This window comes from Petaurus breviceps, unplaced genomic scaffold, assembly GCF_028583685.1.
Source record: "Petaurus breviceps papuanus isolate PSGF00001 unplaced genomic scaffold, PetGlider_PUasm1.0 98, whole genome shotgun sequence".
Taxonomy (NCBI): Eukaryota; Metazoa; Chordata; class Mammalia; order Diprotodontia; family Petauridae; genus Petaurus; species Petaurus breviceps.
The window spans coordinates 720512-736926 of NW_027187460.1; the positions used below are offsets into that span (position 1 = coordinate 720512).

The 16415-nt window shown below is 39.7% G+C and overlaps 1 protein-coding gene across 1 annotated transcript in view; it reads left to right on the forward strand.

The window, feature by feature from the left end:
* LOC138155892 (prostate stem cell antigen-like) overlaps positions 1 to 15364 on the forward strand; it is a 25821-nt gene extending 10457 nt beyond the window's left edge. The window contains exon 3 of the mRNA XM_069081158.1: positions 14940 to 15364. Within this exon, the coding sequence (XP_068937259.1) occupies positions 14940 to 15151 (212 nt within the window). The 3' untranslated portion in view covers positions 15152 to 15364. The remainder of the gene's footprint in view (positions 1 to 14939) is intronic.
* The last annotated feature ends 1051 nt before the right edge of the window (positions 15365 to 16415 follow it).

Consider the following 16415-nt stretch of genomic DNA (forward strand, 5'->3'; position numbering starts at 1 on the left):
GATAGATAGATAGATAGATAGATAGATAGATAGATAGATAGATAGATAGATGGATAGATGGATGGATAGATAGATGGATGGATGGATAGATGGATGGATAGATGGATGGATGGATGGATGGATGGATGGATGGATGGATGGATGGATGGATGGATGGATAGGTAGACAGACAGACAGATAAATGAGTGAGAAAATAAGTGAATGAGTGAGCATTTAACTAAGTTTTTAATATGTTCCAGGCACTGTACTAAACACTGGGAATGTAAACAAAAGCCAACAAGCAAATTCCTACCCTCAAGAAGCTTATATTCTAATATAATATTATTATATTAGTATGAGGAGGAGGCAGAGAGAAAACATAAGAGAAGTTGGGGAAAGGGTCTGCATGTAGTGGGGGGTGGGGGGAGAGATGAAGATTATGGTGTGGATAGAGGTAGCCAGGTGTAGAAGTCACTGGAAAGGTCAACAACACTTTTCTCAAGAATTAACTGCCTTCTATTCTATAAGCATGCATTCAGCATGGGCATAGACTAGAGTGAGTATTACCTTTAGCTCTTCCTTTCATCCTCTGGGAATATTGTTCCCAGGGTGTATGCGTGATACCAGGGCACACCCAATCCCTGTTTCATGTATGCCTATGGCTTCCTCTGATGAAACTCCATGTGCTTGGTATATCTTCCTTCTGGCCTTGTCCCCACTTGTTGATACCTAGCCCATCCTTCAAAGTCCAGTTCCAGTGTCACTTCTGCTGGGATTTCTTCCCTAGTCCCCTACACTGGTAGTGATTTCTCCATTCTCAGACTTTATAGCATTATGGCTCTGTGATCATGCTACCTTCCTCTTATGGAGTTGTAGTCTTATTAGCATTCTCTATATCTGTGCATGCTATATGGAGAGGCATTGGGCTTTAGCAGAAAGAAGACTAGACTTGTCCATGACCTGGGGCTAAGTTTCAGTTCTGTCACATACAAATTGTATGACCATAAGCTTGTCACTCCCTATCTCTGCATCTTAGTCACTTACCTATATGATAGAGAGAAGATTTCTTGTGCTTCTTACCTCACAAGGTTGTTGTGAAGAATACTCCACAAAGCCTTAAATTGCTATACAAATGTGGATTAATATAATTACTACTAAACCATAAACCCATTGTGGGTAGAAACAGGGTTTTAGTTATCTTGGGTCCTCCCATAGTTCTAAGCACAGGATCTTGAACAGGGTAGGCTTTTGACATGGTTTTGAATAGATCAATAAACAACTTTTATAAATTCATTCCTATTGATTATCTAAGCTTCTGGCTTCTCCTATGGCATAGCAGAAAGGGCACTGGACTAGGTATCAGGAGACTGGTCTCTAGATTTAGTTCTGTACCATTCACTCTATGACCTTAGGCTAATCTTACTGGCTAGATTTCTTTCTCAAAGACCAAGCCTTAAATCTAATTCATTCTGTATCTCGTTGACTGGACAACAATAGGTCCTAGCCCAGATACCACTTAATGGTTACTTTTGGGCCTTCCGGGCTCAGTGTAAATGTAAATAGTAACTGTTTCCCCTTTGTCCAGCAAGTCTAAGGCTCTTCCCCCCAAACCAAGTTTGATTTTTTTTTTATTAAAGGGGTTATCCCTTGCCTCACTTCCCCCCACCCTTTGATTCACTTCTTAAAGAGGCCCATTTACTGAATGAGTTTTGCCTCACCCAAAGTGAGAACTCGGAAAGGCCAAGGTCTCCCACTGCATCCTGGGCCATCTCTAGTCATCCTGACCTATATCTGGCCACTGGGCCCAGCTAACTCTGGAGGAGAAAGTGAGGCTGGTGACTTTGCATAACCCTCCCTCCTTCCAATCAAATTCAATGCAAGTTACATTATCATCTCCCTGGTGTCGTGGTCCTCTTTGAGAATGAAGGACAAAACTGTCACATACACCACACACACAGAAGCCTTACTCTTCTCATCTGCAAAATGGAAGGGCTGACCTCCACGATGTCTAAGGTCCCTTCCAGCTTTGCCATTCTAAGTTCTTCCAGCTCAGACATTCTATAATGTAAGGCCCCTCCCAGCTCTGATACAGTATGTTCTAAGACCCTTCTAAGCTCTTATGTTCTCTGTTCTAAGGTCCCAGTCCAAACATTCTGGAGTCTAAGGCCCCTCCCAACTCTGAAATTCTGTATTTTAAAACCATTCTGGCTCTAATAATGTTGTTCTGTTACTCTTGATTCCTCCCTTTGGGGAATTTTGGAGCGTTCCACCACAGGAGGGTAGTTGAGGGAAAGGAGAAGTTATGATCCTCAAATGAGTCAAAGGGCGTTGCTTGCTTTTGGTAGCTAGTTTAGGGTGGGAGGACAAGAACAGTAGTAACACTTGGGTTACAATAATGTCCTTAACTTTTCCATGTGTTTTCCTATCCTGTTCACTTCTAGCTGCCCGGATAGGAAAGGTGTCCTTTAAGCCAGAGCTGTCCTTTCTGAGTGTCTCTGTAACTCTCTGGCTTACACAGTGGAGTGGAAAGTGGGGCCAGTTCAAGGATGTGCTGGAATTCATCATTAATTTTCAGTGTAAGCATTTACATCTTGGACATCAGTAAATGCTACAAAATAAGACTTGATTTATCATTTTATTGATAGTCTAAACTTAAGAAAATCGTATGTATAATAATGCATATTAAACTTACAAGTGAGTCTTGGTTACATTTCTCCCCCTTGGAAAGCTAGTTGTTAAGTGTTTATCAGCATTCCCCTGGATAAGTTCCAAAACTATCAGTCCACTTATATACCCAGTCATCCAGAGTCCAAACAACCAGGACAAAAGTAAAACAAACAAGCCTACAGAAACAAAACCAACTTTCTTTCATTCTACTGACTTGGAACCAACCAACAGATTAGATTGGTTTTATTCCCTGCCCCACCCTCCACCCCTGTAACTCCAAAAACACTTAGTGTCCACCGCCCTTAATTGTGGTATGGTGGAAATAATGCTGACCTTCCAAGAGGCCTCAGTTTGACCTAACATTTTTGTGATACTTTGGCTGCATCATTTTCCCTCCTCTGGGCCTCATTTTCCTCTTCTGAAAAATGAAGAGATTAGGGCTGGGTCTCTAATATCCCTTTGAACTCTGGTATTTGATAACTCAGTCATATTGCTTACTAAGTTATTCCTGCGTGTGAGTAATATCTCCCCACCTAAAACTTGCTCAAAATTTCATAGTTAAAATGCTTTCCTTAGAATGGCTTTCAGGTGAGTGGTGACAGAATCATCACACCCATCTTTGAGATGAGGAGACTGAGGCTCAGACGGCTCAGACTGAGTTGGTGTCCAACCCAGAACCTTCAATCTAGCTAGGTCTTCTGACTCTAAGAGAGTCCCCTTTCTACTAAACGATCAGGAAGCCCGAAGCCTATTCAAAGGGGGTTAGTTAGTCAAGTCCTGTGCTAGAGGGACAGTTGGTGTTACTCTTTTTCTCCTCTTTAGACTGTAACCTTCTCAAGGGCAAGGACTGCTTTGTATTTCACTGAATCATAGAATCCCAGAGTCAGAAGGGAACTTAGGGGCCACCTTTTCCATTTCATGCCTGAATAAGGACCCTTAGCAGCCTTCCCCATGAATGGTCATCCAGCCTGTGCTTAAAAAGCTCCAGGGAGTTCCTTCCTTCCTCCCTCCCGCCTTAATTCCTTCCTCCCTCTCTCCCTCCTTTTCTCTTTCTTTCTTTCTTTCTTTCTTTCTTTCTTTCTTTCTTTCTTTCTTTCTTTCTTTCTTTCTTTCTTTCTTTCTTTCTTTCTTTCTTTCTTTCTTTCTTTCTTTCTTTCCCTCCCTCCCTCCCTCCCTCCCTCCCTCCCTTCCTTCCTTCCTTCCTTGCTTTTCTTTCTCTTCAGTAACTAAGTAACCTCCCTCACCTTTTTCCCATTTGCTTGAAGTCCAAGACAAGAAAGTACATGCCTCAGCTTATAAGCAGGCTTAGAGGATGGAAGCCTTATTACAGCATTTAGGACTTCTCAAATACACCTTTCCCCCAGTGGCTTCAGATTGTTTGCTTCCTGTTTGACCTGTGCCAACACATGTGGTTGGAGGTGGCAGGGAAGATGGGCACTGAGAAGGAAGGCATTCTAATCTAAATAACCAGCTATTTCCGATGCATGTACTGTTTTATCCAGAAAGATCCAGATCATTGCTTCTCTCCTCCCTTGCTTTTCTGCTGTGTTAAGAGAAATGGTGTGTATGTGTGTAGGTATGTGTGTGTGCATATGTGTATTTGTATATGCATATATGTGTGTATGCATGTGTGTGCAATAACAATAATGGCAACACCAATTCCTATAGGCATCTGAGGTTGACTAAGACCTGTAAAGACATGCAGGGCACATGTGTCACAATCCTTGCTTTATACAGGGAAAGCTAAGACAGAGAAGGGAAGGGCCTTTCATTGAGTCATGCCCCTACTAAGTGTTTGTCAGTCAGCTGGCATTGATTAAACACCTACTATGTACTAGATACTGTGCTGGAAGGGACCTTAGAAACCATGGAGTCCAGCCACCCACATTTAACAGATGAGAAAACTGAGAACCAAGGAGAGCCCTGCTGAAGATTACACAGGGAGTAAACATCAGACTTAACTAGATGGTGCAGTGGAGAGAATGCTGGTCCTTAAGTCAGAAGGACCTGAGTTCAATTCCAACCTTGGAAACTTATTAGCTGTATGACCCTGGGCAAGTCACTTAACCTTCTTTGCTTCGGTTTCCCCATTTGTAAAATGATCTGAGAAGGAAATGGCAAACTACTTCAGTATCTTTGCCAAGGAAACCTCAAATGGGATCATAGAGAGTTGGACATGAGTGAAAAAATGACTTAACAAACATCAGATATAGGATCTAAACCCAGAACCTTTCATAGTTTATCTATCTACCCAGCAGACCCTGAAACTGATGCTAGTATTTAACTCAGATTTCGTGCTCTTTCCACAAGGCCATACAGTTTTCTCAATAACCCTCTATATTTGTATAGTATTTGACCCAATTCTACATGAAGCAAAAGAGGGAAAAAGTAAATGGGACTTTACCCTGTACTACTTGATACCATTGGCTCAATATAGAATAGGTGGGAGCCTGGAGGGGTCTCAGAGGGGTATCAGAGCATGGAAGAATGTAGACTATGATAGTGTATAGCCTGCAACATTAGAGAGGCAGTAAACTCAGGGCAACAAAGAGTCAGAAAAACTGAATGCTACCCAAACCAGACTAAAATATAATGGAGAAATTCTTAACAAAATACATTTTAAAACACAATGCAATATTGATAATGTTAATTTGTGATTTTCTAAGTCAATATATGACCTACAGAGATCTGTTTATATTTGGGTTGGACTCTATTTCCTTAGAGCACAGAAAAATATAAACTGTAAGTGGGAGATGCTTTATATCATATAATGTCAGAGTTGAGAGGGACCACAGAACATGGAACATAAGGATTAGAAGGGACCTTAGAATTTAGAATGTCAGAATTTAAAGGAAGCATAGAGATCATTTAGTTCAACATCCCTATCTCCCAGAACAGGAAACTGAGGCTCCCTAAAGAGGAATGACTGGCCCAAAGCCAGGAAATGGCTTTTCCCACCATTTCCACCCAGAATCCAGGTCTCCTAACTATTAGCTCTTCTCACCACACCCCACTCATTGCCTCTCACTAACCACTTATATCTCAACAGTACTTACTAGTCTTGGGATTCTCTTATAACTTTAGGTAGTTATGGAGGTAGGTCAGAGAAGACTTTAAGGAGGCATCTAGTTCTGTGCTCCAAACCTAGTCAAGAGTTCTGGATTTGAATTCTGTTGACTGTAGAGGTGGAATGCTTGTAAGGCCCATAAGGCCCAATTCTCCATGTTCCATGTTTCTTACCCTTATCTATCATAACCCTATTATCTATTATGGCCCTAGCCCTAATACCCACGTCTCCACTTTCTGCTACTGGGTTTTTTAGTGGAAGTTGTCCACAAAGGAGAAAACATGGTTCTTCCATTTCATCATCTTTGTGGAGCTGACAAGATACACAGCTGCATGGCCCAGTGGATAGAATACTGGACCTGGAATAGGGAAGACCTGAGTCTCAGACATCTCCTAGCTGTGCAACCCTGGGCAAGTCACTTGACCTCTGCCTGTTTTAGTTTCCTCATCTGTAAAATGAGAATCATAGTAGTGTACCTATCATAGTACCCTACCTCCCAGCATCAAAGGAGAGTTGGTAATTGTAAAGTTCTTTACTAACCTTAAAGTAATATGTAAAATGCTAAGAATTATTAAGATTTTAACCTCAGGAGATTTAACAAGGAGTTTCTTTGACTGGTGAAACCATTGTCACAAGTCCCAGTGAGAAGACTGAGAGAATCCCAGCATCCCAGAGCTAGAAAGGAAGTCAAAGTCATCATGGAATCACAGATCCCAAGTTGAAAGGGACCTTAGGAACCAACTGACTCACTTAGTCTAATTCCTCCCAGAGCAATAATCCTGCTCCCCCTCCTCCCAGAGTTCCCCCTGACGTGGTTTTCTGACCTCAGCCAAAAGATTTAGGGGGGCTTCCCCCAAGGCAGCCCATTTTTTTGTTGGACAATGCAATTGTTCAGAGGGTCTTCCTAATACTGAGCTGATAGAATTGATGCCTGCCCTTCTCCTTCCATTGCTTCCTAGTTCTCTAGAAAACTCCCATGTTTTCTCTCTCCTCTGTTTACACTGGACTAGTTTACACTGCTAGATGGCCAGAAAGAAAAGATTTATTTAAGCTTGTCACCAGAATTTTGAATGTTATCCAGACTGGAAAGGTCTCTAACCTGGCAATGGTCAGACCCAAACAGAGCAGGCTAGAGGTAGGTGTGACAGGACACAAAGAATCAGTATAATTTATTTCAGAGTGAGGAAAATCATTTTCAAGCAAAGAAATGTGCCCCCCCCAAGAAGGAGGGCTTACCACATTGGGGTACAGGCAATACTTATATATACATAAGTGGGCTAGACTATAATATGACCATTCTTAGGTCCTGAGTAGCAGTTTCCCATGGGAGGCTCAGGTGTGGACAATACAGACATCCCTGGGATCCATGGGAACAGTCTCCAGGCTGATTGTCTCACAGAGGGGTACAGTACCTGGTTTGGTTCACTTAGCTGTTACAAGGAACAGGGATTGTGAGCAAGTCAAGCAAAGTGATGGATGGCTCTCAGGTCCCTAGGAAAGAGGGGGCAGTGAACACCTGGTTCTTGGTAGAAACAATACACTTTTCCAGAGGATGGGATTGTCCAGAGTGGAAAGGATTGTTGTTATGTCAAGCTCAGGACACAGCCTGATTGCTGGGTCTTAGCTCTGGGAAACAGGGTGCCTCCAAAATGTTTTAACATTTCCCTCTTTTGGTCAAAGGGAGGGATTCTGAAATAACCCCTGCCCTTATGGTCAATAAAGGAAAGGCAGGTATAAGCCAAGATGTGGTGAGAAGCCAGTTGAGCTAGGAAAGGTGTCATCCAGGGAGTTAATTCTTAAGGGGACCTATTGGGGAAGTGTGTCCCAGGTCTTACAAGCAGAAAGGGGAAGGGGGGAGAATATAGGGGAGAAAATGATAAGACATAATTACATTAAGTCTAGTACAGATCACACTTCTTAGAGGGCTTACAATGGACTGGTTCTGAGAAGGGAGATTTACATGCTATCAAGGTAACCAAGAAAACTTAAACATCTTGGAACAAAAAAAAAACAAAACAATACAACAGTTATCACTAATATTAATTAACATCAAATCTCTTTGTACCCTCATAATCCATTCTCAATATCCATTAAACTAGCACATTTTGAGTCCCAGCTGTCTCATATAGTTATCTGGTCCCTAAATATCTTTTAGCTAATGTAATTTAAGGCAATCACTTACATTTGGTTCTCCAATTTTGAAACCTCAGAGAATTTCAGTTCATTTACCATTTGTTGTTTCTATCCTTTTCCTAAATCTTGTACCTGAAATAAGAATCTTTTGAAATTTTATGAGGGTCTAACTGAAAATGAACTCTTCTGTTCTTTAAGATTATCAGACAGATACTTTAAAAAATGGGAAAATAATTTCACTTTCTTTGCTACTGTTAATATAGTTTATGTGTAAAATCCAGTTAATCCTTAATTAATGAAAACAATCCAATATTGAGAATTTATTACTAAAGCTTACTACTAAAACTCAAAGTCTGAATTTCCATGATAGATAAATTATGGAAGTCAATCAAATATATAGTTCTTAGAGAAAATAGTCTAATCCTGTTGCTTTTTCAAAATTTACTGTTCTATTTAATTAGAAAACTTTCACATTACTCCTTTGTCTTATTACTTTGTCTAATCAATTCCCACTTTGTAGGATATTATCCCTATATTATAATTTGAACACAAATATAGGTCAAAATGGTAAGATGTTCATACTTATTATAGTAAGTCAGAGATGTTCTAATATTAACCTATTATAGGTTTAGTATTGTACTTAAAATTTCTTGATTATAGAAATTAGCTATAAAAGGAAAAAGAGGGATATAGTTATAACAATGCCATATATCATACCCCGAGAGGGGAAGAATTCCCTTAGCACCGTTTGATTCTAGGTGTGACTCATATCTGAGCCAATCATATAGTCAAAGGGTATAAAGGCAAAGCTTAGGATTAACCAGGTGGATCATTTTCCTTTTCAGAAAGGAAATAGCACAATGAGGAAATAGAGTCAGGTGAATCCTACCTGGGCCATGTCTGAGGTTGTCCCCAAAACCTTTCTCAGGTGCAGACATCCACCCATAAGCAGCTCCTAGACTGCTGCACATACCATTTCTACTACTGACTTCATGATAATTCAGACAACTACCCTGATAATCAAAGCTCAAAACAATAATAAATTATAGTCCCAGAAATTTTTACCTCAAATAGCAAAATTTAACTAACCACAAACTAACCACTTAGGGCTTGAATATCTTTCCTGATGTTTATCTAACAATTAGCACTTTTATTAATCTTTTACTTATAAATTAAAACTACCCATATTCTGGGACTTCAGACATGCAGCAAATACCCAATGTTTGACTCATCATTAATATGTTGAAGCTACATCTTTAAACCACCTTATACAGTTTCATAATAGCCAAGATTTTCAAATGAAATTTGCTATTAGAGTAAATATTATTATTATTATCATTAGTAGTAGTATTACCTATCTTATAATTAAATATGCCTCATAAAATATTTAAATTTTTAAATACCCAATTTTTATCATCTTTAAAAAAAATTTTTTTTTAATGAGCAATCGGGGTTAAGTAACTTGCTCAAGGTTACACAGCCAGTTATTTCTGGGTGTGGTGCTAAGTGTCGGAGCCCGGATTTGATCCCCAGGTCATCCCGACACTGGAGCCAGTGCTCTTACTCGCTGAGCCACCCGGCCACCCCTTCTATCACCTTTTTAAAAGTCCAGTTCATAATCTAATAGCATCCAGATTAAAAGGAAAGTTTTGTCTAACAATGGCTTACAATGGTTTCTCAAATTTCACAATATAGGTTTAGAAATACAATTTAGAAATGCAATAATAACACAAACAATAAACTTCCTAAAACATCAATTGCATTTCCAAATTATAACATATAAAATCATTAATCTTATTACCTTTGGAATTTTTAAAACCACTTTAGAGTTATCAGGTATAGAGCAATTACATTCAATTAAAGAAATAATAATAACAAATCAGGAAAACTGGGGCAAACAGAGAGAACTTGCTTAGGATTACACAACTCATAAGTTTCTGCAACCAGAACAGAGAAGGGTGGGTTTACCAAGGACAGAGGCTGTCTGACTTCTCCACTTCATAGAACCCTAGGTTCTACAGGGGCACATGGACCCTCCCTGGCAGCAGCTTGGCAGGACCTGCCAAGGGCTGGGGAACTTGTAAACCACTGACTGGGCTTTGGGGGTGCAGCAGAAGGCACTGCCTAGAAGCTGGGGTGGCTGGTGCCAGGACTTTCCCATTGGTCCTAGTTCCCAGTGGCAGGGCAAGGTAAATGCTGGCCATGGGATCTGACCCCCACTGCTGCTCCCCACCCCCATACAATTGCAGGCTCTGGGGCCACTTGCAGCTGCTGGGGTAGGATAGGCAGGATGTACTAAGTTTCTCTACAATTCTCCAGTATTTTCTTTTATTAATATGATCTGATATGAGGGTATATTCTGTATTAACAGAATAAAAGGGAGAAGATCTCTGAACTGGGGAGGGGAGATTAACAAGAGGAGGCCTTAAAGTGCAAAGTGTTTATCTATTTTTTCTTCACTTTCTTCATTCAGGTATTTCTGCCAACTAGTTTTCCTTCATTGATCTAGAACAATGAAATTGTTAATCTTGCTAATTACTTTAAAAAAAAACCCTTTTAAAAACTTTCATGAGATTTGATCCTTATTTTTCCTTAAAACAAATCCTACAGAGTAGTACCTCAAAACTTACAAAGATATTTCAAAAGAGAGTTTCTGTAATTACTTCAAAGTCTCAGGAGCTCATTCTTGCAATCTTAAAAAAAATGGCTAATTTCCAAACTCTTTTAATGATTAATTTCCAGACTTCCAGGGTCTGCTAAGATGTTTTTAGTGGTTTTGCAACTTTGGTTATCTGACTTTACTTTTGTAATTCCAACTTGGCCAGTGGTTGAAATGACAGGAAAAAAAAAGTGTCATAGTTTTTTTTATAACCTAATCTCCCACAGAAAGCCTAATGCAGGGGTTAGTCCCTCTTACTGGGACAACTGCTTCAGCTATTAAAGTCCCTATGGGGCATTATGCATCTTATAGAGACACCAACACAGACAAAACAACAAGACAAATACAAACAACAAAACTGCACAGATTTTATTTTACCAGGTTGACAAAAGGCACAGAAACCAGAGGTGTAAGGGATTATAAAATCCAGAGGATTATGCAATTTGCAAATTTACTGGAAGCATTCAGGAAAAAAAAATAAACAAACAAAGGCCTGTGCTTAAGTCATTACCAGAGGTGTGCAGAGGGGCCAAATTTCAGAGGTATACCAGTAGCCATCTGAATACTCTCTTAGACTGAAGGGTGGTCAAAGCTGGAACAGAAGCAAGTAAGAGCTTACTGGTAGGGGGGCGGGGAGAGCACAGTGCTGAAGTGTACAGAAATAAAAAAAAAACAGAGGCACACAGCAACAAATTTACCAGGCCTGGACAAAGAATCAGAGGAGTGCATACAATACCTTACCAGAACCAGGTCAAGGGAGGGGCTCTGGGGTTTTCCTCACAATGAAAAGGTGAGCTCAATTAAGAGTGAGCTGATAATGGAACAGGAGTGAGAGCAGTGATCTTACCAGATGAGGAGGGGGTCTGGACTCCAAAGAAAGCTCCAGTGGCACCTAGTCCATTCCCACTCACAGTGGAGAGCTCAAAGCTTCACCTCCACGTCCACCCTATGAACCGCTGCCACCAATTAATGTCAACAGAATTTTGAATGCAGTCCAGATGGGACCGTCTCTAACCTAGGAATGGTTGGGCCTGAACAGAGCAGGTTAGAGGTAGGTGTGTCAGGACACAAATAATCAGTATAATTTATTTCAGAGTTAGGAAAGTGACTTTCAAGCAAGGGACCCCTCCCCCCACCAGAAGGAGGGCTTAACACATTGGGGTACAGGCAATGCTTATAATGTACATTAGTGGGCTGGACTATAGCATAATCATTCTTAGGTCTTGAGCAGCAGTTTCCCATGGGAGGCTCAGGTATAGACAAAACAGATGTTCCTGGGTCCTGTGGGAACAGTCTCCAAGCTGATTGTCTCACAGAGGGGTACAGTACCTGGTTTGGTTCACTTAGCTGTTACAAGGAACAGGGATTGTGAGCAAGTCAAGCAAAGTGATGGACAGCTCTCAGGTCCCTGGGAAATAGGAGGCAGTGAACACCTGGCAATTGGTAGGAACAATACATTTTGCCAGAGGATAGGATCATTGAAAGTGGAAAGGATTGCTGCTATGCCAAGCCCAGGGCACAGCCTGCTTGCTGGGCCTTAAGTCTGGAAAATAGGGTGCCTCCAAGCTAAAATTGTACTTTCTGAAACTATAAGTATCTGGCATACCAGGTAGGATAGAAAGCAGGGCCACTTTCAAAGCCAATATCTGAGACAAAAGGGAAGCAAACAAACGAAATGCATTTTCCCCTCTGTATCATCACTGCCCTTTAGAATAAGGCAACTAGAATGTTAATGCCTAATCTCCCCATTCCATCTTCTCTTCTCTAGTCTAACCATCCCTGGTTCTTTTAACTTGTTTGCATCAGACCTAGTCCAATCTCAAACATTTCCTTGCTATGTGACCCTGGGCAAGTCACTTAACTTCTGTCTGCCTCAGTTTCCTCGCCTGTTAAGTGAAGATCATAACACACCTACCTCCCAGAATTGTTGTGAGGATCAAATGAGAAAAACATTGTAAAGTGTTTAGTACAGTGCCTGGTACATTGTAGGTGCCTAATAAATGCCTGTTCCCTTTCCTTCTCTGCCTCCCTCCTGCATTCTGGTCCACAACCTTTCCAGGTAGTCCATGTGTTTCTTAAGGTATGGTGTCCAGGTTTGCTCATGTGACTTCAAACATGAGCAAGGATAGCAAAGGTGCACTGACCAGGGAAGAGGCAAGAATACTCAAATCTCAGTTCTCCATGTAGATTGGAAAATGTTTTTTTTTCCTTAATAATATTTTGTTTCTTTTCCAATTACATGTAAAGATAGTTTTCAACATTTATTTTTGTAAAATCTTGAGTTCCAAATTTTTCTCCCTCTTTCCCTTCCCCCTCCCCAAGATAGCAAACAATTTGATATAAGTTATATATGTACAATCATGTTAAGCATATTTAGGTTGGAAAATGTTTAACAAAATAAAAAATATATATATAATGCAACATGTAGATACAAAGAGAATACAGACACCAAAAGCTTTATCTTTTCAACACACTTTCATATTATGATCTTTGATTTAACAGGTGTTTATTTAGGTCTCAAAGTATGGTTCCCAGATACTTGGGGGTCCCCTTTGGGGTCCCTTTCAGAGGATCCTTAAGTTGAAAACTATTTTTATAAAAATACTAAGATATTTTTTGTTTATTGAAATACTCTTCCCCTTTCCAACTCTAGATCAATATGAGGCCAGATTCTCTTTATAAACTTTGACCAAAATAACATAACAGTGAAATAGAAACAAATATTAGAATATAGCTAGCTGTCTTCTATTAAGCTATACAATAAAGAAATTTGCAAAAATATGTAAAATAATGCCATTCTCATTGATTTGTTTAGGAAAATATAGTTTTTTTTCATTAAAATGATGTTGACATGAAATAGGTTTATTACTGTTATTTTAAAATGAATTAAAAATATTTTAAATTATCAGTTTTAATAATAATGTCACAAATCTTGATTGATATGACTCATACAAACAAAGGCTTTTTTGGGAATCCTCAATAATTTTTAAAAGTATAAAGGGGTCCTGAGAGCAAAAAGTTTGAGAAGTAAAAATTTAGAGTATACAATGTACAAAACATAAACACACCATGAACAGGGTAGATTATTATAAGTTATTATTATTTATTATTTATAATTATAATATATCATATATAATTATACATTATTACATAAAGTAATTATAAAATATTATAAAAATTATTACCTCCATTTTACAGATGAGATAATGTCTCTAAGACATTAAATCTAAAATAAAATGACAGAATTCATCTTTATCAGAGGCAGGGCTAACAGCTAAGTTTTGTGATTCCCTGCAGAATTCTTACAGGAGGCCATGCTGCCTCAGACTTCCATTGAGGTAATAAAGCTTCTCACTCTCATGAAGACTCAGTGAGAAGACTCCATTAATGAGAGCCAACATCATATCAGTGAGCTCGTATCCACACCAGCTTCACACCATCGCACTTTAACATAGCCCTCAGTAGCTTGGTCTTTTGAATTAGTCTCTTAATCGACTTTCCTGAGTCTACTTTCCCTCCCTCTTGCAAATAATTGACACGTATTACACTATGTGTATGTGTATGTGTGTGTATGTATGTAGGTATATATATATATATATATATATATATGTGTGTGTGTGTGTGTGTGTGTGTGTGTGTGAGTGCATATATATGTGTGAGTATGTGTGCATGTATATATGTGTATATATACACACATACATATTTGCAGCAACCATATATGCACGTGTATGCATATATGTGTATATGTGTGCACGCATATATGTACATACATATTTGCAGCAAATACATATACACACATATGTATATATGTATATATTGAGAAAGGTAGCTCTATCGACATCTATTGTTCTATTGATACATCCATCTGTCCATCCGTCCATCCGTCCATCCATCCATCCACTCACCCATCCACTCTTTCTCACCTCCAATACCTCCTTCTTATCATCTAACTTAATAGAATTCAAATTCCTTTCCCTGTTGTTTGAGGGTCTTCACAGCTTACCAGCAACTGACCTTTCCAACCTTATTTCCCATTACTCCTCTCTGTGCTATAGTTTCCCACCAAAATGAACAACAATTTGCCCCTTCCCATGTCCGGAGTGAGCTCTCTTACCTCCAGCTTGGCACTTATGTGCACTCATTTTCCTATAGCTAGACTATCTTCCACCTCTCCTCTTCACTAGTTGAATTTCCACTAACCCTTGAAATTTTTTTTAAATTTTCAGCAGGAGTACCACCTCCTCGAGGAAACCTTCCCTGATTGCCCTCTGTTGGTTTTCATGTTTTATAGTCATCTGCATGTGCGTCCTTTTTTTTTTTTTAATTGGGTTGGAAACTTCTTGGGAATAGGCATTGTGTCTTGAGTGAGCTGGAGTTCAATGTTAATGGTGAAGATTTTCTGAAACGTTTCTTGGGTTTTCCTTCTTTTTCTAGATACCTACAAGTTTGAAAATGTCATCCAGAAATGTTCTTCCACCTGTGAGCAGTCCAACACAACACTTGGCGTGGTCCATGTGACATCACAGTGTTGTAACTACACCCTGTGCAACAGCAATGGAGTGGCCCATGTGACTGCCAGTGGCGGGGCAATAGTCTTGACTGTGTTGACCTGCTTTATCTTCCCTCTGTTTGGGAGCAGACTCTGATGTTTCAGCCAATCAATGAATTCATCAATAAGGGAGCATTTATTGAGCACCTACTGTATGCCAGTCAAAATCAAAGTGGACCTGCCCTTGGGGAGCTTTCATTCAAATCAGGGCAACAATATAAACATATATAGATAAATACAAAACATATATTAAAAAAAACTGTCTATTGTTAAAGAACCCACTCAAACCTGTTCCCTGGGGAGTTCCAGGTTATATTACTCAGGGCCATGGATCTGGGGACAAGGAAACATCTGAGTTTAGGGCATCTTGGAGAGAAAACATCTGGGTGACTAGAAGAATATTGTTCTGGAAATATGTAGATGCATTTCCAAACCCTCTCCCAGGAACTACCCAATGAGTTAGAGACACACTCTATCCTCCCAGAGGCTTTTCAATTAGACTCCAATCAACTTAACTCAATAACTATCTATTAAACACCAACTGGGTGTAGAGTTCTGTAGGGAAGGCATAAAGCTTAGGTTCTTGCCAGCTATGAAACTAGGAGGGGGCAAGTAGAGCTTTGGCCTGGGGTACTGACACCTGGAAGGCTATGCTTCATCTTTATTTTGATCATTGTCCCTATACCTTGCCTCAAAATCCCCCCCTGGCCTTCATATGTGCTTTCAGACCACCTCTCCCTGTTTCCTGGGGCATTGTCACCACAGTAATTCTCTTCTAAAGTCTATCATTTTCCCCAAACCCTATGAATATTAGAGTCTGGAGACCATCCACTCTTTCAGTATAACAGAATCTTCTTTTGAACTGACCTTTGCACCCCCTGCAATCCCTACCATATTCTTCATGCCTCAGGTGGAAAAAATTTTGGTTACCATTTGGCCTAACCATATTAATCCCCTGCTCAAAAACATTCAATTCTTCCATTCTACCTTTTAAAAATGTTATGACTGATGTGGAAATATGTTTAATATGATTGTGTATGTATAGCCAGATTGGGGAGGGGGGAAATTTAGAACTCAAAATCTTACAAAACTGAATGTTGAAAACTAAAAATAAATTAATTAATAGAAAACCGAGGGGAAAAATGTTAAACTCTTAAGCTTCCATAGTGTGACTTCAACTATCTTTCCAACTATGGGGATGATTTATTATTTGTGTCTTAGCATCCACAGCAACTAGCACAGTGCCTGGAAGATAGTAAGTGCCCAGTAAATGCTTGTTGGTTGATTAGTTGATTATTTTACACTTTTTAGTGTAGAAAGTCAGGTCCGAGTTAAGAGGATAACAGGAAAAATAGACGAGA